General features: G+C 58.9%; 3 protein-coding genes across 5 annotated transcripts; 2 read left to right on the plus strand and 1 right to left on the minus strand.

Annotated features, from left to right (window-relative positions):
- Window positions 1-464: 464 nt before the first annotated feature.
- HDDC3 (HD domain containing 3) lies at window positions 465-2,222 on the minus strand. The gene is made up of 4 exons (XM_014842597.3): window positions 1,968-2,222; window positions 1,599-1,654; window positions 1,246-1,486; window positions 465-953 (listed from the first exon to the last, which is right to left on the minus strand). The coding sequence occupies exons 1-4, from the start codon at window positions 2,077-2,079 to the stop codon at window positions 823-825; spliced, it is 540 nt and encodes a 179-aa protein (XP_014698083.1). The 5' UTR covers window positions 2,080-2,222; the 3' UTR covers window positions 465-822.
- A 1,181-nt stretch (window positions 2,223-3,403) lies between these two features.
- LOC139041633 (protein shisa-like-1a) lies at window positions 3,404-4,863 on the plus strand. The gene is made up of 3 exons (XM_070495027.1): window positions 3,404-3,654; window positions 3,842-4,052; window positions 4,548-4,863. Exons 1-3 carry the CDS (start codon window positions 3,552-3,554, stop codon window positions 4,711-4,713), a joined length of 480 nt encoding a protein of 159 aa, XP_070351128.1. The 5' UTR covers window positions 3,404-3,551; the 3' UTR covers window positions 4,714-4,863.
- On the plus strand, window positions 4,783-17,963 carry UNC45A (unc-45 myosin chaperone A). 3 transcript variants are annotated; one of them, XM_044761070.2, is made up of 20 exons: window positions 4,783-4,928; window positions 5,155-5,316; window positions 5,558-5,594; window positions 5,893-6,068; window positions 8,321-8,413; window positions 8,930-9,097; window positions 10,252-10,420; window positions 10,705-10,875; window positions 11,609-11,780; window positions 12,395-12,695; window positions 13,490-13,584; window positions 13,820-13,961; window positions 14,344-14,484; window positions 14,692-14,819; window positions 14,971-15,037; window positions 15,493-15,606; window positions 15,829-15,944; window positions 16,810-16,927; window positions 17,035-17,190; window positions 17,340-17,963. In XM_044761070.2, exons 1-20 carry the CDS (start codon window positions 4,923-4,925, stop codon window positions 17,595-17,597), a joined length of 2,790 nt encoding a protein of 929 aa, XP_044617005.2. In that variant the 5' UTR covers window positions 4,783-4,922; the 3' UTR covers window positions 17,598-17,963. The 3 variants fall into 3 exon arrangements, with proteins under 3 accessions (XP_044617005.2, XP_044617001.2, XP_070351038.1); XM_044761066.2 differs by having other exon boundaries at window positions 4,836-4,973; XM_070494937.1 differs by having other exon boundaries at window positions 4,883-4,928; window positions 5,750-6,068.
- The last annotated feature ends 995 nt before the right edge of the window (window positions 17,964-18,958 follow it).

The following is an 18,958-nucleotide window of genomic DNA, read 5'->3' on the forward strand; positions in this document are numbered from 1 at the left end:
ATGGGCGGGGCTGCCCCGGAGCCACTTCCGGAGGCGCCCGGAAGTTCCTGTCGCTTAGCAACCAAAGGACCCTGCCATGTGATGGGGCTGAGACCTCGGGGTTGGGGGGGGCTACCGACTGCGGCCAGTGTCCGCTACAATCTGCCTTGCTCAGCAAGCGCTGCCAGTAAGCAGGTGGCGCTCCTTTCCCACATCTGTCATCCCGTCCAACTTTCTTAATGAGGAAGACCACTACCGTTTTTTGAGCACCTACGTGTCAGTCTCCACCAGGCACGTCACATAATCTAACCCTGGAAATAACACAAGCTATCTCACTGATCAGGAAGCCAGGCTCAGAGGGGTTGAGACCTCAACTTGAGGGACCAGTCCCAGGACGCACACAACTGGAACCCTGCCCTGATGAAGGGCAGGTATCCCGCCTACCGGTTCCCCACTCGGGAGGCTGGAGAAGGAGCAGCAGCAACTTAAATCTTCACCTCAAATACTTTATTTTCCATAATGACTTATGAACTAGGGCTTATATAAGCCCAAATCCCTGAGGGGCCAGAGACTCCACCATGCAAAATCGCAAACAGACCCAAGGGAGAAAGGCAGTGAATGCACTAGAAATGGGTGGGGTGCATCTGATTCCCACAATCCAGGGTTCAGCTTAGTTGGCAGGAAATCTTCGGCAGGCGGAAAAAAAACAAGTGTTTTGGCCCCTAATATCTGGGCTGAGTGAACCAGGAAGGGAGCAGGGGCGGCACGGAAGGGCTGGAGTATGAATCCTCTCCTGCCTGAGTAAGGCTGGAGCCTGTGCCACCTGGTGGCTCCAAGCACCGCTCAGAGTGTCAGCCCCCGCTCCTTAAGCAGCTGCTTGAGAGCCTCTTCCAGCTGCCGGTTTGTTCCCTGAAGCCCCTTCACCACCTGTGCTGCCCACTCGAAGTATTCCTGGACTCTCTGTTCGGACCATCCTGCAGAAGAACGGACAGAACGCTGCTCTCATGTAGCCTCCAGGACAGCCGCGGATGGTGCTTGTCCCGGAGGACTTGGGGCAGGGCCTTGGGAAGGGTTCCTGATCTGTCCTGAAAACTTCCCCTTGGCCCAGCCATCGTATTTCTACTGTATGAAGGAAGATCAGAGTGGTCTGGTAGGATTCGTTTGGGGAACGCCCAAGCTTTTTTTTTCCCAGGGGAACTGACCAACCTGTGCCTCCAGAAGGTGGACACCCCTCCCCTTTCCCTGAGATCAGGTTGGGGCGCGTACCCTCTGGGGTGCAGCGATTCAGGTCCCTCAGATTGTACAGTTTGTCTGCCAGCTTCACCAGTTTCGCCCCCGGGCTGCTGTGGGGCGCCTGCTCCACCTGCAGCCGCTTTCTCTCCAGCTTGGGCAGAGTCTTGTCATCCGTCACCTCCTCCACCAGACGGCGCACTTGCGCCCCGAAGTGCAGCTCCACCTCATCCAGGGTGGTGTCCGTGTCCTCCACGGTGTCATGGAGCAGGGCTGCCTGGGGACAGGCTTCCACTCAGCCCTGGGACGCCGCCAGCCAAGGGGTGCCCGGAGCTGAATGGCGCCCGTGATCCCCACCCCAGCCTCCTGGACGAGAAGGAGGAAGTTACCTGCAACACCACAATGTCAGTGATTCCCGCCTCATGGGTCAGGATCCGAGCCACACCTGACGGGGCAAAGCAAGAAGTCAGACCAGAGGGAGCCCCAGGGCGGCGCGTTGTGGGTTTTGTAGAGCCAGATGTGGCCCATCACTAACTGGGTGACCTTGGACAAGTCCTTTGCTCTCTTTGGATGCGAAGTGTACAAAGGGGACAATCATGCCTGCCGCCTAGGGTTGTTGTGAGGCTTAAACACGAATAGCGTCTGGCGCAAAGCTGGATACACAGTCGGTGCTCAGGAAGGAGCGAGCCCTCCGCCTGCCCTTCCCGGTCCCCACCCCCTAGACGCCGCTGCGGTTGCTCCCCGGGCGGCGCGCCCACCGATAGGGTGGTTGATGTAGGGGGTCCCTTCGGGGTCCTTCCGCCGTTGCCATCGGTGCTTGCGAGCCGCGAAGTCTGCAGCTTCCAGCAGCCGCGCCGCCTCGGAGCCCATCGCACGGGTCCGGCGGACGACTGCAGTCCCGGGAGCCCGGGGAGCCCGGACGGAGCGTCCACAGCGCCCCCTGGCGCCGCGGAGGCCCGGGGATGGCGGAGTGTGGCCCGGACGCGTTCCTCCGGGGCTGAACCTCCCGGCAGACAGCGCGGGGTGCTGGGCAGCTGTCCTCAGCATCGCAGCCCTGGTTCAGTGCGCTCTGCTGGGGGTGCAGGAAGAACATGGGCTGGCTCTCTAGGAGCCCGTAGTCTGGAGGGAGGAGGAAGACCGACAAGAAATAAGACAGTGGGCTCATGGTGTGCGCACCGGGGACTGGGTTACGGTGGAGGAAGGGCCATTCACTTAGCCTCTTAGTCAGAGGCAGCTTGTCTCAGGAGGGGTCCCTCCCTTCATGAAAAGTCAATCTTCAACCTGTCAGTGCTCTGAAAATTCTCAAAGAGCTTTAAAAAGTAGTTCTCCCTGCAGGGATGTGCCTGGTTGCTCTGGGCATGGGAGCCTCATTTTGGGGCCCAGAACTTCTGGAAATTGGAGCCTACACAGCCCTACCTAATTTAGATTTCAGCTCCCAGGCTGCAGTGATGTCTCTGCAAGAACCGTCTTCTTTGCTCTCAGGTGCTGGGACAAAATTTCTTTCTTGTGCCACAAAGGTTCCTGCTTCAGTCCCCAGGCACCTGCTGTGGGCCCGTGGGGTGATGAGTGTTGACACTGCTGTTCTGGGAGCATGGTGTTGTCAGGCCTCAGTAGGCACTAGAACAACACTGAACACTGCTGGCTGGTGGCCTCCGGCCTTCTGGATTAATTCTCTGTCCCCGTGGGTGGCAGCCATGAGGTAGGAGGGGTCACAGGGCCCCAGAGGCCCCAGAAGAGCATTCCCTGTGAAATGGGGCTCGTTAGTTGGGAAGTATACTCCAGGCAGACAGGTAGCCTCTGCGCTCTGGCTGGTAGCTGGGGCAGATGAGGGCTGAGGGAAAGAGCTAACGAAAGGGCCTGCCTCTGGTCTTCAGCTAGTGTTGGTGGTTGCCATGATGCAGAGGTTAGGGAGGGAACATCCAGACGCTGGAGCTCAGGTCTCCGGGGCCTGACATGGAACAATCAGAATTCCCAGGGCTTCCACACAGCCGGAAAGTTGAGAGTGGGTGGAGAGAAACATATGTGGCTCTAAATGCTTATCTGTTCTTCTGGCTAATGGCTGAACTTCTCTCTCATCCCTCATCCTGTCCTCTAGTCTTCTGAGCCTTTTTCCCTTCAGCTCAGAAAATCCTGGGCCGCTGGGAGCCGCAGCCCCCATTTTCCAACAGAAGATAGGAACAGTCACTTTCATCCCTCTCTAGAAGTCTGTGACAGGAAAGCTTCGAGTTTGTGTTAATGGTGTCCGCGGGCCTTGATTTTCATTTCCGTGCCGTCTGCAGCCATGGCTTAGAAAGACAGAGATCGGGGCTCCCAGGACCCGGGCTGAGGCGGAAGTGACTCTCATGGACTTCCAGAGGACGCAGGGCCTTTCGCTCAGGGGCCTGTCTGGGGGGCTACTGCTGGTCTTCAGCTGGATGACCCTTTCCCAGCAGACCTCTCTCTCAGGTACAGCACTCTCCTCTGCCCCATGCCCCGCTTCAGGTCCCCTATTCTCCCAGCTGGGAAGCTGATGGGGCGGAAGGGAGCCGGTCCACCTGAGAATGGCTGATCCCTTTCACTCTCCCCCAGGGGTGGAGCGGGGTGTGGGCGGACCCTTCCGGCTTGTCTCCAGCCCCCTTACTCCTCCCTTCAGCATTGGCCCGCCACCCTCACTTGTGCCAGACCACCCGGGAGGCAGGCGGCCGCCACTACCCTGGTTTCTTCTGTCCTCGGCTCTCTGACACTCGCGAGGAAGCCTACTGCTGCCACCTGCAGGCGGCAGGGGGCTCCTGCTGCACCCGGGCTGAATTCGAGGCCCTGTACCGAGTCAACCTGTCCTCCCTTCCGCCTCCGCCCACGCTCAGGTGCGACCTCCAGCCCCAGAGCCGCCGGAGCAGGGGCAGTGTGGTCCAGGATCTGGGGCTCTGCTCCTAAATGCTGGGGTGGGGGGCTTGTAGCGTGTAGACTAGTGGAGGGACAGACCTCAAACAGAAAATCACGTAAATACGTGATTACAAACGATTCCGCGAAGGAAAAGTTGAGGGGCTGTGAAAGCCGGTAACAGGGAGCCATTGCATGTGTCGTGGGACCGGGGCGGGGTGGGCGGGGCGGGTGTCAAGACAGAGGATCTCGTAGTCTGTGGATTGCACACGTTCTAGTCGAGGTTTTCAATCCTGAATCTGTGCATGGAGGGCTTCAGGGTACCTGTGAGCCTCCTAAATTTGTATTTCACAAACGCTACTTTTATCAGAGGAGGGGGTCCCGAGCTTCCTCCCGACTCTCGGGGGCTCTGTAACCCACAGGATGCAGCGGCGAGAGTGCGGCGGGCCAGCACCCTGATGCTCTCGCCTTTCCCGCAGGGGCCCGGGCCCGCTCCTCGCGCTGGGCCTCTACAGCCTGCTGCTGGTGGTCCTGATCAGCGCAGACCTCGCGCACTTCTGCCGCGGTCGGGGTCGGAGCCGCAGCCGGCCAGCCCCTCGGTCCTCCGCCGCGCGCCCCCTGCAGGTCCCGGCGGGAACACACTAGGCAAGCCCGGGGCTTCTCTGCGCCTGCGCACCCAGGCCGAGCGCCCCGCCTTGGCCCCGCCCCCGAGGCGCCCCTCCGTGGCCCCGCCCCTTCTCGTTCACCGCCTTGGACGCCGGACTGGGGCGGGGCAGTGACGGCAGATTCCTGAGCCCTGACCCACCCCCGCCCCAGAGACTGCGGCTGCGCGGGCCCGGGACATCTGCATCGTGATGACTGTGAGTGGTCCAGGGACCCCCGAGCCCCAGCCCGCCGCCCCCGGGGTGCGTACCCATCCCCCCGCACCATCACCTCTTCGCTCCAACTCGGAGCATTCCCCGGCCTCCTCCTCCCTCCATCTTGGCCCTCAATGGGACTCGTCCGCGACACGCAGCCTCCTCTCCTCCGTACTCCCCGGCTCTACCCTGAGCCCATCTCCGACGCCTCCACCCCTTCCCCCCACAGGCCAGCTCAGTGGAGCAGCTGCGGAAGGAGGGCAACGAGCTGTTCAAATGCGGGGACTACCAGGGAGCCCTGACGGCCTACACCCAGGCCCTGGATCTGGGCGCGACGCCCCAGGACCAGGCCATTCTGTACCGGAACCGGGCCGCCTGCCACCTCAAGCTGGTGAGGGAGCGGCTGCTCTTCCCCTGGCCTGCCGGCCCCGATTTGCCCATCTCGCTGCTCCTCGGGCCCCGGCTGGGCATTCACCTCCCCAGGCCACCCACACTTGTCAGAAATCTTTGGGCTTCTTGGTCTGGGGGGCGGGGGCGTCGATCAGGTGACCGTAGAGAACAGCCCTCCGCTCCCATTAGTGCCCTGGAAAGGAGATGGCCAGCCCCTCAGGCCTCTGTGCCTTCTCTTTCAGGAAGATTACCACAAGGCCGAAACGGAGGCATCCAAAGGTAGGGTGCTGCCGGCCCTTGTGGGGAGCTGTGGGGCTTCTGTGGTGGGCAAGGACCCTGGGACCACCGCACCTTCACAGTCACCTTTCCTTTCGCCCCTGAAACACATCTGCCTTCTTTCTTTCCCACTTCCTCGGGTGTCTCCTTTTCTGCAGCTACTCTCACCCTTTCTGAGGCTGGAGTGCTGGGCCCCACATTCGTCCCCCCACCTTCCTCTGGCCCTCGAGATCTTTCCCTCTTGCTCTTGCCTGGAGACGGAGGCCTCATGGGTGCTGACAGAGCTCCCGTTTCTGCTCAGCCATTGAAAAGGACGGCAGGGATGTCAAAGCGCTTTACCGACGCAGCCAAGCCCTAGAGAAGCTGGGCCGCCTGGACCAGGCTGTCCTCGACCTGCAGAGATGTGTGAGCCTGGAGCCCAAGAACAAAGTTTTCCAGGAGGCCCTGCGGAACATCGGGGGCCAGATTCAGGAGAAGGTACGTGAGTGACCAGGAGAGAGCAAGGCACTGACTGGTGGTAGAGGGGCACTGGTCCACGGGCCTGGGTCAAGGGTGTAAAGAAAGTTCTCCAGAGAGGAGGTACCTATGGCCAGTGAACTTGTAGAATGATGCTCAACGTTGCCAGCAGTTACGGAAAAGCAAATTAAAATAGCAAGGGGCTGTAGTTTTGGTGGTCTAAACATTTAAAGTTTGTGTACTTTGCTAGAAGGAGGGAGGCAGACACAGAAGTGGTGAGGTTAGGGGGACATGGCTCACGCATGACTCCTGGAGGGGATATGAGTTAGCACAGCTGATTTAGTACAGCTCCTTTAGAGAGCACGTTAGCATGTCTCTTAAAATTGTAAAAGAGCGGATCTTGTGATCCAGTATGTTTACTTCTTGCTGTCTGCTCTAGAGAAGCCTTGCTGTGTGCACAAGCAGGCTGGGTATGTTTATTTTGGCTTTGTTTGTAGTAATAAAGTCAAAACTTGCCTAAATGACCAGCAGTAGGGGAATGGCTAAATAGCCTGGGTGATGTCCTTCCTACAGACCCTGTGTTGTAGTTGCTGAGAACAGGTAGACCCACAAGTGTGGACATGGAAGGCAGATACTCGTCAAATGGAAAAAAGCAAAATATACAATAACATGTATAGTACAATACCATTTATGTTAAAACAATCCCGCATGTATACACCCAAAATATGCCATGTTTTCTGTGGGTCTGCTTGGGTAGGTAAACACAGAGAAAAGTATTTTTTTGGTTTTTTGAGGAAGATTAGCCCTGAGCTAACATCTGCCACCAATCCTCTTCTTTTTGCTGAGGAAGACTGGCCCTGAGCTAACATCTGTGCCCATCTTCCTCTACTTTCTATGTGGGACGCCTACCATAGCATGGCTTGCCAAGCGATGCCATGTCCGCATCCGGGATCTGAACCAGTGAACCCTGGGCCGCCAAAGCGGAACATGTGCACTTAACCTCTGCGCCACTGGGCCGGCCCGCAGAGAAAAGTATTTTAAAAGACATACATCTGGGGCTGGCCCCGTGGCCGAGTGGTTAAGTTCGCGCGCTCCGCTGCAGGCGGCCCAGTGTTTCGATGGTTTGAATCCTGGGCGCCGACATGGCACTGCTCATCAAACCACGCTGAGGCAGCGTCCCCCATGCCACAACTAGAAGGACCCACAACGAAGAATATACAACTATGTACGGGGGAGGGGGGAGCATTGGGGAGAAAAAGGAAAAAATAAAATCTTTAAAAAATAACAACAAAGACATACATCTGGGGCCGGCCCGGTTGCCTAGCAGTTAAGTTCACGTGCTGCACTTTGGTAGCCCAGGCTTTGCAGGTTTGGATCCTGGGTGTGGACCTAGCACGGCTCTCAAGCCACGCTGTGGCAGGCGTCCCACATAAAATAGAGGAAGATGGGCACAGATATTAGCTGAGGGCTAATCTTCCTCAAACAAACAAACAAACAAACAAAAAACATACATCAAAATGGTATGTTTGTGTGACCTCTGGGGAAAGGAATGGGATTGAGGGGGATTTTCAAAAGAGAGCTTGCTTCGGCCATTAATTTTTTTTTTAATAAAGAGACATCACTTATGTGGTACATATATTTAAAAATTAATTTAAGAGGAAGAACCTGGCAAGCAGGTCGCCTGGGCCTGGCAGGAGACTGTGCTGTGACGGGTTAGTCATGTCTGCACAGATGCACGAGGGAAGGGGGGCAGCATGCATACTAGGCAGCTGTCCACGTCTGGGACCCTGGGGAGAAAGAGTACTCATTGAGAGTATTTTTAGAAGCTGTCAAAAAGAGAATTCTGGAGCTGGGGGGAATGCTAGCAGCTGCCTCATGGCCTGCCTTCACAGGAGGCATAAATGTTGAGTTCGGTGCCAGGGGCGGAGCACCGTGCTGCCACAACAGAGATGGCACCACTGGCGGTGGGTTGCCTCGTGGCTGGCAGGATGCCTCCCCTTCTGAGTGGCACTGCCTTCAGCATCGGTGCTGCCCCTGCTGCCCGAGAGGGAAGCAATCAGAGAAGTAAACAGCCTCGGGAAGTTCAGGAGAAGCTGGCTGGCGAGTCTCTTCCTGCCCAGGGTTGCTTGGTGCTAGCTTGAAGCCCAGGCATCCTTGCTGGGCCTCCCAGAGACAGGCTCTAGGCCTGGGAGGAGCCAGAGAGAACAAACGGGCAACTTGTTGTCTCTGGCCAGGAGAGGTGATGTTGTTCATGCTTTGTTGGTTTGTCATAGGTGCGATACATGTCCTCGACGGATGCCAAAGTGGAGCAGATGTTTCAGATACTACTGGACCCGCAGGAGAAAGGCACTGAGAAGAAGCAGAAGGTATAGGGCCCGGACTGCGTGAGTGGGGCTGAACTCCCACGAGAGCTGCCCTTCCATAGCACCCTCCCTGTGTGCTGACGTTGCCCCCAAAGCCCCTGTTGGCCTGGTCTGCTGGATGTCACTCCTGAGATCGTGCCGCTGGGCCCACAGACCCTGGGTGGGAGCTCAGAGGGCCTGCCCCTGAGTGTGAGCCATGCAGAGGGAACAGTGTTCACTGAGCGCCCTGTGGGCCAGGGCCTGTGCCAGGAGCTAGGGGCACAGAGGTGACTGAGGCACTGTCCCTGCCCTTCAGGCTCTGCCAGAGATTTGGGACCCATTTACTCTAACCATCGACCCTGAGAGCACGCTCTTCCCTCTACTTACAGAGAAGGAAATTGAAGTTCAGAGAGGTTAAATTTGTGGCCACGGACGCTCAGCTGCTCAGTGGAAGCCATGAGGTCCCGAGCTCAGGGCCTTTGCTTGCCCTGCCCCTGCTGTGTGCAGGGTCCCCGTGGTGATGTGCTTCCTCTGATGCAGGCTTCTCAGAACCTGGTGGTGCTGGCCCGGGAGGATGCCGGAGCTGAGAAGATCTTCCGGAGTAACGGGGTTCAGCTCTTGCAACGCCTGCTTGACACGGGAGAGAGCGACCTGATGCTGGCAGCTCTGCGCACCCTGGTCGGCATTTGCTCTGAGCACCAGTCACGGGTACGTGTGCCAGAGGGTCTAGTTATTACCTCCATCCGTCCGTCCATCTGTTTGTCCATCCATCCATCCATCCACTCACCCACCCTTCCACCCTTCTATTCTTCATCTTATTCCCCCCCAAAATGTAAGGCAGAGTACAAGGAGACATGTAATAAGAGAGGAAAAATTAAAATGGCACGACAAAGGCCAACATAATTTGGGCTGAAGTGGGTGCTTGCTTTGGGTGGGCTCACAGGCGTGAGCTGGCTTCCCTGAGCCGGCTCACAGAGGTGCCTGTCACTGACTCATTCATTGTCCATGTGGTAAAAGCAAGCTTGTTGCAAAGAAAAAGGCACCTGTCCTTCCCCACAAACCAAACTGGGTTCCCCTGGAGGGGGTCCTCACAGTGAGTGATGTGGTCAGTGATGTCACACACAGCATCTTTACCATCGAGACAGTGACCAGATGTGAAGGGCTTGACCCTGAAATGATTCTCAGCATAGACTGAGGGTGTCCAGCACAGACAGTTCAGCAGGAAGAGTCCTGCCCTGGGCCAGTGTCACGGAGGCCATGCCCCAGCTCTTGCCGGAGCTGGCTTGACCCAGGGGACAGGGACGTGGCCCTTGGTTACTTTTAGAGGAGCCCACACTTCCTACATGAGAGTGGAAATGTGCAATGCTCTGCGAAAGCTCTTTAGGCCAAGTTCGGCTATATTTCTGGGTCTCCCAGGACTAAGAATGGTAAGAGCCTGTGAATTCTGTCTGCAGAATCCCCAGGGTGTAGACAGAGCCTCAGCGTTGATATTGGGGAGGAACTAGGTGGCCTTGGGCCTGGTAGGCAGGTAGCTTTGTCCAGGCTGTTTCTCCTTCCTGGGGGGACAGAGGCCAAAGCAGCTGCTTTCAGGACCACAGTATTTATTCCTTGTCTTGTCTGGAGCCAAGGAGAGGAGAGAGGGTGGAGAATTCCTCTGGAATGCTTTCTTTAGGAAGCCTTTTCAACGAGGTCATGCTGGGCCCCCCGGCCACACCCCCAGGCAGGCCCACTTGGTTTTCGTTGGAGCTGCTCCTTCCTCTAAATGTTTTCTCCCCTCGGGCGCCCTTCCCTGGCCCCCAGTTAGGGGTCTCTGTGGCTGCCCTTCACCAGCTTGAGGCTCTGTCCACCTCTCTCCCACCCAGACAGTGGCGACCTTGAGTGTGCTGGGAACGCGGCGCGTGGTCTCCATCCTGGGCGTGGAGAACCAGGCTGTGTCCCTGGCTGCCTGCCACCTGCTGCACGTTATGTTTGATGCCCTCAAGGAAGGTGTCAAGAAAGGATTCCGAGGCAAAGAAGGCGCCATCATCGTGGGTGAGTGGCAGCAGGTCTGTGGTCCTTTGGGGGTTGCTGTCGTGGAGGGAAAGGGGCTGAGCCAGCCAGGCCAGCTCGTTGGGGACCAGACTTGCAGCTGCAGGTTGTTCAGGAATATGGCTTGGTGTTCCAAGTAGCCAGGGCACCTGTGGGCAAGGCTGGAACCCAGCCCAGAGCCCAGGATGCAGGTTCCCCTACCCCGTATCTTCCTGGCCTACTGGGGAAGTTCAGGGTCAGATGGGGCTGGGCCACCATGTAGCCCACCGATGTTGTCTTGTTGCCAGATCCCGCCCGGGAGCTGAAGGTCCTCATCAGTAACCTCTTGGAGCTACTGACTGAGGTGGGGGTCTCGGGCCAAGGCCGAGACAATGCCCTGACCCTCCTCATCAAAGTGGTACCCCGAAAGTCTCCCAAGGACCCCAACAACAGCCTCGCCCTCTGGGTCATTGACCAAGGTAGGTGATGCCGTTTGAAAAAGAGCAAGAAAGAGCCTGAGCACGGGTGGCATCTTGCTTGGGTTGCTGGGCCTGTGTATCCCCAGCAGTGATTGCAGTGAGCCCGGGGTCTGCACTGAAGTGCACCCTGTGGCCTGTGCTGCCCCCTCGGGGAACGCAGAGTTAGACCCTCAGCCGTGACCATGTGTGCTGCACGCACGTTGAGCAGGCCTGAGAGCTGGTTAACGGGGAGGAGGGATCAGCTTTCTGTATCTGAAGCTTTTTTTCAGTGAACGTGTGTTGCTTCTATATTCAGGAAAGAACATATGTCTAATATAAAAATTCACACTTCTCTTTTCCCCTAAAAGATAAGTGAGGAAAGCTTGGCAGAAGTCGCTGCACGAGCACACCTTCTGGGTGCTCCTCTCCCCTTGTTAGCCCCATAGTCCTGTGAGGTGTGGATGCTATTTTCCCCTTTAGATTTACAGATGAGGAACCTCAAAGCCCCAGGACATTGGGCCCCATGGGCAGGGCCGGCATGCAGACCTCACTTCTAAGGTCCCTCCCTGACCCCACAGCTGCCTCCACAGGTAGCGAGTCAGCCAACCAGATTCTTTGCGCCTGCCCTCCAGGCAGCCGTGTGCCCTCTGTTACCTCGTCCAAGAGGGGTCCTGCTTTTCTGTCCAAGGAAACATCTCCCCTTTGCCTGTAGGGGTTGGAACTAGTGTTCTATCTACACAGGGTGTCTTTTCAGGTCTGAAGAAGATTCTGGAGGTGGGGGGCTCTGTGCAGGACGCTCCCGGGGAGCTCACGGTGACGGCCAACAGCCGCATGAGCGCCTCCATCCTCCTCAGCAAGCTCTTCGATGACCTGAAGTGCGATGCCGAGAGGGAGAATTTCCACCGACTCTGCGAAAACTACATCAAGTAAGGGAGTCGGCCCGCCTCCCACCGCCGGGGGTTCCAGCAAAAGCCGCGACTCTTTGGGGAGGAACAGCAGGCAGAGGTTTTCTGCAAGAGCAGCCTTGGGGAGGTCTAGCAGGGGCTAGCATAGCGGTCCTGGGGCCTACTTCTTATTCCAAAGTGATGTCCCCAGGGACGCTGGTTCTCAGATCGTTTCTCCTGTAATGCGGCACATGCCATCGAGCACGCACTATGTTTATGGAGCACTTAGTGTGTGTCTGTTCCGACACAGCAGTAACACCACAGCCCTTACCCTTATGGAGCCTCAGCTGGAGAAGACTGGTGACAAATTACGAAACCAGCAGAGCAGTTTCAGATCCTAAGTACAGGAAGGAGATAGACAGGGTGTGAGTGAGAGTGACCTCTGTTGGGTGGGGTGTCATCAGGGACGGCTCCCTGAAAGCTGAGAGCGAGAAGGCCGGCGCCCGCTGTCAGGGGAATGTGCTGGGCTTCCCGTCGGCAGTTCCTCGCTGTTCCTGCCTGGGCAGCACAGGTGCCTGGCCCGTGGAGGGGAAGGCAGGGAAGAAGAGTCCCTTTATGCTGGCCTTGGGGTGACAGCTGTCACCTGTGCCCCTCAGGAGCTGGTTTGAGGGCCACGGGCTGGCCGGGAAGCTGCGGGCCATCCAGACGGTGTCCTGCCTCCTGCAGGGCCCATGTGACGCCGGCAACCGGGCCCTGGAGCTGAGCGGCGTCATGGAGAGCGTGATCGCTCTGTGTGCCTCTGAGCAGGAGGAGGAGCAGCTGGTGGCTGTGGAGGCCCTGATCCACGCGGCCGGCAAGGCCAAGCGGGCCTCGTTCATCACCGCCAATGGCGTCTCGCTGCTGAAGGACCTGTACAAGCGCAGCGAGAAGGACAGCATCCGCATCCGGGCGCTGGTGGTGAGACGGGCAGGCCTGGGCGGGGCAGGCAGGGGGACCGCCAGGCAGGGGGTCGGGCTGGCTGGTGTCTCAGGGTGCGGTCCTGCCCACTCTTGGTGGAAATATGGGAGGATGCAGGGCCTTGTCAAAGCCAGAAGCATGGGCCCTGGCTCCTTTCCCACAGGGCTCATGGTCAAGTCAGGGAGATGAGCCTTATACAGACGGAACACCCGAGAATGCAGGGTGGCACGTGCTGCCCGCTAAGGGTGGTGGGAGAAGCTCTGGAGGAGATGCTGAAGGAGTTTGGAGGACACAGTGGGCCATGCTGGTCAGAGGGGGTCTGTGTGGAAAGGTTGGGCCTGCAGGCCGCCCCAGGAGCTGGTGGTCTGGGGCCTGTGTGGCCTCCGTGAGCCCATTTCAGCCAGGCACCTTGGGGGAAGCTGGTCCTCCTTGGGGCCCTTAGTTCTGGGTTTCTCTGTCCCCTAAGGATCTTGGCCTTGGCTGAGGCACCTGTCTTCTCTCCGCCTTTGCTCCACCTGTAAAGAGGTTTTTTGTATGACATGGAAAGGAACAGAGCAAATCCCGGTGCAGATTGGGAGGGGTTGGAGCCCAGGACAGCACAGCGGCCCATGTGTCAGTCTGTGCCAGTAGCTGCTTTTGCTGCTGAATGCTCTAGGTGGTAGCCTGGTGGGGGTGTGCGTGGCCTCCTGCGAGCCTGGCAGAGTGCCAGGGAGGGAGCCCCTGCCAGGTGTGGAGGAGCCCAGCTCTGCCTCCATCCCTAGAGGCCAGCAGCTGCTTCTCGCCTCTTCCCGCAGGGACTTTGTAAGCTGGGCTCGGCCGGTGGCACTGACTTTAGCATGAAGCAGTTTGCTGAAGGCTCCACTCTCAAACTGGCCAAGCAGTGTCGAAAGTGAGTCATTTGGTGTTGCCGTGCCCCACCATGCCCCGTCAGCTAGACGTCAAGAGAGGAGGGTCTGGGTGAGGGTCCCTGGCTATCCCCCAGGCAGACCTCCTGGGTCCTGCCACGTGATCTGCTTCCGTATGTGGGGCGATGCCCAGGCCCCTGGCTTTGACCCCCTGGTCCTGGTGTGCCCCTTCCAGCCCCCCCAGTTCTGATGGTCATCCACCGCCCTGCGTGTCCCCAGGTGGCTGTGCAATGACCAGATTGACGCAGGCACTCGGCGCTGGGCAGTGGAGGGCCTGGCCTACCTCACCTTTGATGCCGACGTGAAGGAAGAGTTTGTGGAGGACGAGGCTGCCCTCAAGGCCCTGTTCCAGCTCAGCAGGGTAGCTCCGGGGGTCCCTGCAGCCATCCGGGGACCCTGTCTAGAGTTAGAGCTTCCCAGGCTTTCTTGACAGGTCTTGGCCAATAGCTTTGGTGGCCTGGGAGAGAGGGCTGGTAGCCCGAGTGGCTGCTCTGGGTGGCGTGGGCATACTGGCCTGCAACAGCAGTGTCGGAAAGGACGGTCTCTGGTGGAGTTGGGGAGGTCAAGTATGTGAGCTCCCAAAGGCTAGCGCCAGGCAGGGCCCTGGGGGGGCTCCCAGCTTCATCCTGGCGCCCAAGGGGTCCAGCGAGGGTAGAATTGGGGGCCAGGGCGTGGGCAGCATTTATCCCAGTGCCGCTCTGCCCCCTGGGGTGGCCGACTGACTGGCCCTCTGCTCCTGGCAGTCCGAGGAGAGGTCGGTGCTCTTCGCGGTGGCCTCAGCGCTGGTGAACTGCACCAACAGCTACGACTACGAGGAACCCGACCCCAAGATGGTGGAGCTGGCCAAGTATGCCAAGCAGCACGTGCCCGAGCAGCACCCCAAGGTGAGGGGGCCACTGAAAGGGGCTGGGGGGGGGGGGTCTCTGCATCATGGGGACCGGTTCACCTGGGGCTTCCATAGCAGACGAGCCTTCCGTTTACGCGGGCTTCTTTCCCTTTGTTTTCACATCCATCACTCTGTGCTGTGAAGAGGGTCCCCCTTTCCCTTCTAGTCGGCCGGGGCCCCTCTGCTAAGCCACCTCCTTCCCCAGGACAAACCGAGCTTCGTGCGGGCTCGGGTGAAGAAGCTGCTGGCAGCGGGCGTGGTGTCGGCCTTGACGTGCATGGTGAAGACCGAGAGCCCGGTGCTGACGAGTTCCTGCCGCGAGCTGCTCTCCAGGTGAGGCTGCCCGGTGGAGCCCCTCCAGCTCGGAAGCCTCGAGGCTGCCCGCGGACCCCCGAGGGGGCAGTCCCGGTGCTGGGGCCTCTGGGCGGGACTCCGGGCTGCCTCCTCCGCCCAGCCCCGCACCCACGCTGCCCTCTCCCCGCAGGGTCTTCCTGGCTTTGGTGGAGGAGGCTGAGGACCGCGGCACCGTGGTCGCTCAGGGAGGGGGCAAGGTGAGCTGGCTTACAGACGCTTTCCTGATGGTCCATAAAACCCCAGCAACAGCTGCCACACCCAAGAGTAGTTTTAGATGTGGGATGGGAACATTGTTGGTGACTGGCAGGAATGTCTTCCTGTGAGAGAGAGATGCTGGCAGGGAGGGTTCATCAGAGGCCCCGGCACTTTGTGTCTCTTTAGGTCCTGAGCTCTCCTTTGCGTGTGTCGTTGGCCCCCACCTCCCCCACCGCCCCACCCCCGTCCATGGCTCGCCCTTCATAGGTGTTTCAGGAAGCACTTGGGCAGCTTAATGAGAGGCCTGAGGGAGGTGGAGAGGGTCTGAGCAGGGAGCCGCGTCAAGCTGGGCAGAGAGGAGGAGAAAGGTGAGGGCAGTCAGTCAGGGCTCAGGGCCTGCTGGTTCCAGCCGTCCACTCCTGGGCGTGTCTGGACACTGACGGGCTTGTCCCCACAGGCTTTGCTCCCGCTGGCCCTGGAGGGCACTGACGTGGGGCAGACGAAGGCGGCCCAGGCTCTCGCCAAGCTCACCATCACCTCCAACCCAGAGATGACCTTTCCTGGCGAGCGGGTGCGTGTCTTCCTGCCCCAGCCCTGGTCTCTACCCCTCCCTGGGCCCCGATGGCCTCTGACCTGGGCTGTGGCTCCTCCTTGGGACCAAGAGGAAGTGGCAGCTTTGCTGAGCCCCCGGGGCGGGGAGGGCAGCCTTCTCTCGGGGTGGACTCCCACCTGCGGGGTCCGTGGGTCGGTGGGGCTGGGGCGAGTAGCCCTGACAGGCACGTGCACACCACAGGTCTACGAGGTGGTCCGGCCCCTTGTCTCCTTGCTGCACCTCCACTGCTCGGGCCTGCAGAACTTCGAGGCACTCATGGCTCTGACAAACCTGGCGGGCATCAGTGAGAGGCTCCGGTCAGTGCCCTTGGGACAGGCGGCCTGGGCAGGGGGCGGCATCAGGGTTTAGATTATCCCCAGGGAAGCACTTTACAGTTTGGAAAGTACTCTGTGGTCACAGCTTTGTTCGAGCCTCGCAGTAACCCCTCTGTCACATCCAGCTGAGGAGACAGGCCAAGAGGTGTGACGTGGACAGTGCTCCATGAGAGGCGAGTCACCAAGCAGTAACCGTGCCGGCTCTGGAGTCAGACCGCCTGGGTTCAGATCCCGGCTTCACTGGGTACTAGTGTGTAACCTGAAACAAGTAATGTAAACCACACTGTGCCTCAGTTTCCCCCTCTGAAATGGGATGGTGATAGTGCCTATCTCATGGAGTCATAGTGAGGAGAATTAAACGAGAAAATACACGTACCAGCACTTGGTACATAAGTCTGGCTCCTAGCAAGATGCCCAGTCGATACGTATTCGCTATTACTGCTAATCGTGACCTTGGGGACATTACTCACTGCTTAGCCTTGGTTTCCTCCTCTGCACAATAGTCATGCTCATCACACCTGCACCATCACCCTAGGGCCGTGTGAGGATTACTGAGGTAGTCCAAGTGCCAGGCCAGGAGAGTGCTTGAATATTCCGTGTTAGTGTCACCATCACCCCCAGTCTGGTCTCCTACTCTGAGCTGAGAGCATTGTCCACGGTCCCCTGCCGTCTCCTAGGCCTGGGCAGAAGGCTGGACCCCAGTGCAGTTCATCCCTGGTGGAGGAGGGCGTTTGGACATTGCCCAGGGAGATCCTCAGCTCGGGCTCGATTCTGTGGGGCTACGGGGCTGGGGGCAGGGGATGCCGAGGCTCTGACGATGCTGACCCTTCCACCCCTGGCCCGGCAGGCAGAAGATCCTGAAGGAGAAGGCCGTGCCCATGATTGAGGGCTACATGTTTGAGGAGCACGAGATGATCCGACGGGCGGCCACGGAGTGCATGTGTAACCTGGCCATGAGCAAGGAGGTGAGGGTCGGTCCTGGCGGTCGTGGCCGGCAGCTGTGCAGAAATACCTGGGCCCTGGCTGGGCTTTGCCCAAGCTGACTCCGCGCACACCCCTCATCTGGCCGCAGGTGCAGGACCTCTTTGAAGCCGAGGGCAATGACCGGCTGAAACTGCTGGTGCTGTACAGTGGCGAGGACGACGAGCTGCTCCAGCGCGCGGCTGCTGGGGGCCTGGCCATGCTCACTTCCATGCGGCCCTCGCTCTGCAGCCGCATCCCCCAAGTGGTCAGTGCCTCTGCTCAGTGGGAAGGGGAGGTGGGCCAGGAACCCCCAGCATGGTGGCGGTTGGTGGGGGAAGTCCCAAGGTGTGCGGGTGTGTCCCCTGCCAGGGTTTAGCCTGTTGCTCAGTGGTCACACCACTGTGTTCCCTGCAGACCACGCACTGGCTGGAGATCCTGCAGGCCCTGCTTCTGAGCCCCAACCAGGAGCTGCAGCACCGGGGCGCCGTGGTGGTGTTGAACATGGTGGAGGCCTCGAGAGAGATTGCTAGCACCTTGATGGAGAGCGAGGTGCTGGAGATCCTGTCGGTGCTGGCTAAGGGCAAAGAGAGCCCCGTCACCAGGGTGGCTGCAGCTTGCCTGGGCAAAGCGGTGGACTATGGGCTTATCAAGCCCAACCAGGATGGAGAGTGAGGGGCTGCTAATGCACACGCTACCTACCACAGCACAGGGGGCCAGGACAGACACGGCCTTGCTGGTGGGGGCTGGGTCCCAAACACTCTGGCCTCTCCTCTGCAGCTGCCCTTTGATGTCCTCTGCTCTGAGTCAGGGGCCACATCAGTCACAGCCCTGCTCTGCCAGCACTGCCTCCAGCCTCACACTGCAGGGCCCTCTCCTGTACTACTGTAGACAGCTGAGGGTGGGGAAGGTGACTCCGAACTCAGCCTGTGGATTCCTGCACTGGGAAGGGCATGTTGAGCAGCCTCACCACCTTGAGCACCACCTGAGCCAGCTAGCAGGCCTGCTGCTGACCCACTAATAAAAGTGTGTGAAATCGAATGCGTGCCGCCTGTGGGCAGGGAAGGCTGGTGGTGGGCCCGAGTCTGGAACAGGAGCTGGGGGTGGTGGTGCACAGTGGAGCTCCACAGCAGCAGCAGAGCTGCCTTTACCGAAGGGATCTGGTGGATTCCCCACTCTAGAGCCTGCTGAGTTGCTTCCTAATCCTATTGGAGGGTCAAGGGATAAGCCTAGTGTTATGAACCTGAAGTGAGTTTGCTCACCCGTTGCCCAGCAAGCCACTCTGACAGCGGGAGTAGTGAAGGAAGTAGGAGTTTATTGCAAAGCATTGCAAAGCGCTGAGCAAGAACAGGCAGCTAACGCTGTGATCCTGAACTCGCCGAAAGCTACTTGCAAGGGTTTTTATTTGGGATTTTAGACAGGGGAGAGGGAGCATGTAGCTGAAGTTTACAATGAGTCACGGTAGCTTCTCAAGGCTCCTGCGAGATGCCTGGGGTGGGGGTGGGTCCCATCAGCAAGCTATTCTCTTATCAGCGGTGCTCCTCTTCTGCAAGGCAAGCTCAGAAACTGGTTATTTTGTTTCCCACCTTAACCTTGTGGGTACAAGGTGCAGTTTCACCCTAATCCAGGGAAATTTTAACTCCTTCATCCTCAGTTTCACTAGGAAGCTAATCAATAAAACCTATCCAATCAGGAGAAAAGATGCGTTTAGGGTACAGGCTCTAGATGCCGGCCCTTCAGGACTTTGTGTTGAGAGTTCTCAGTGGCCCCCACTCGGGCGGTGCTCTGGATTTGGGGTCGGTGTGTCGCCCTGGGCATGCTGCTCCCTCACGGAAAAACGTGCGGGAAGTCCCCGCAGCCGAGCCGGCTGGAGCGGGGCCCATGTCCCCACGTGCCGGCGCTGGGCCTCCGGAGAGCTGCTTCCGCTCTGCGGGCTCCGCCCAGCTTGAAGCTCACTGGCTCAACGGAGGTAAGTGGCAGGTCCCGAGCCAATGGAAGGTAAAGCCCGCGAGGCGCCGGCTCCCGAGGCTGCTTCC

This window comes from Equus asinus, chromosome 2 (assembly GCF_041296235.1).
Source record: "Equus asinus isolate D_3611 breed Donkey chromosome 2, EquAss-T2T_v2, whole genome shotgun sequence".
In the NCBI taxonomy this organism is placed as follows: Eukaryota; Metazoa; Chordata; class Mammalia; order Perissodactyla; family Equidae; genus Equus; species Equus asinus.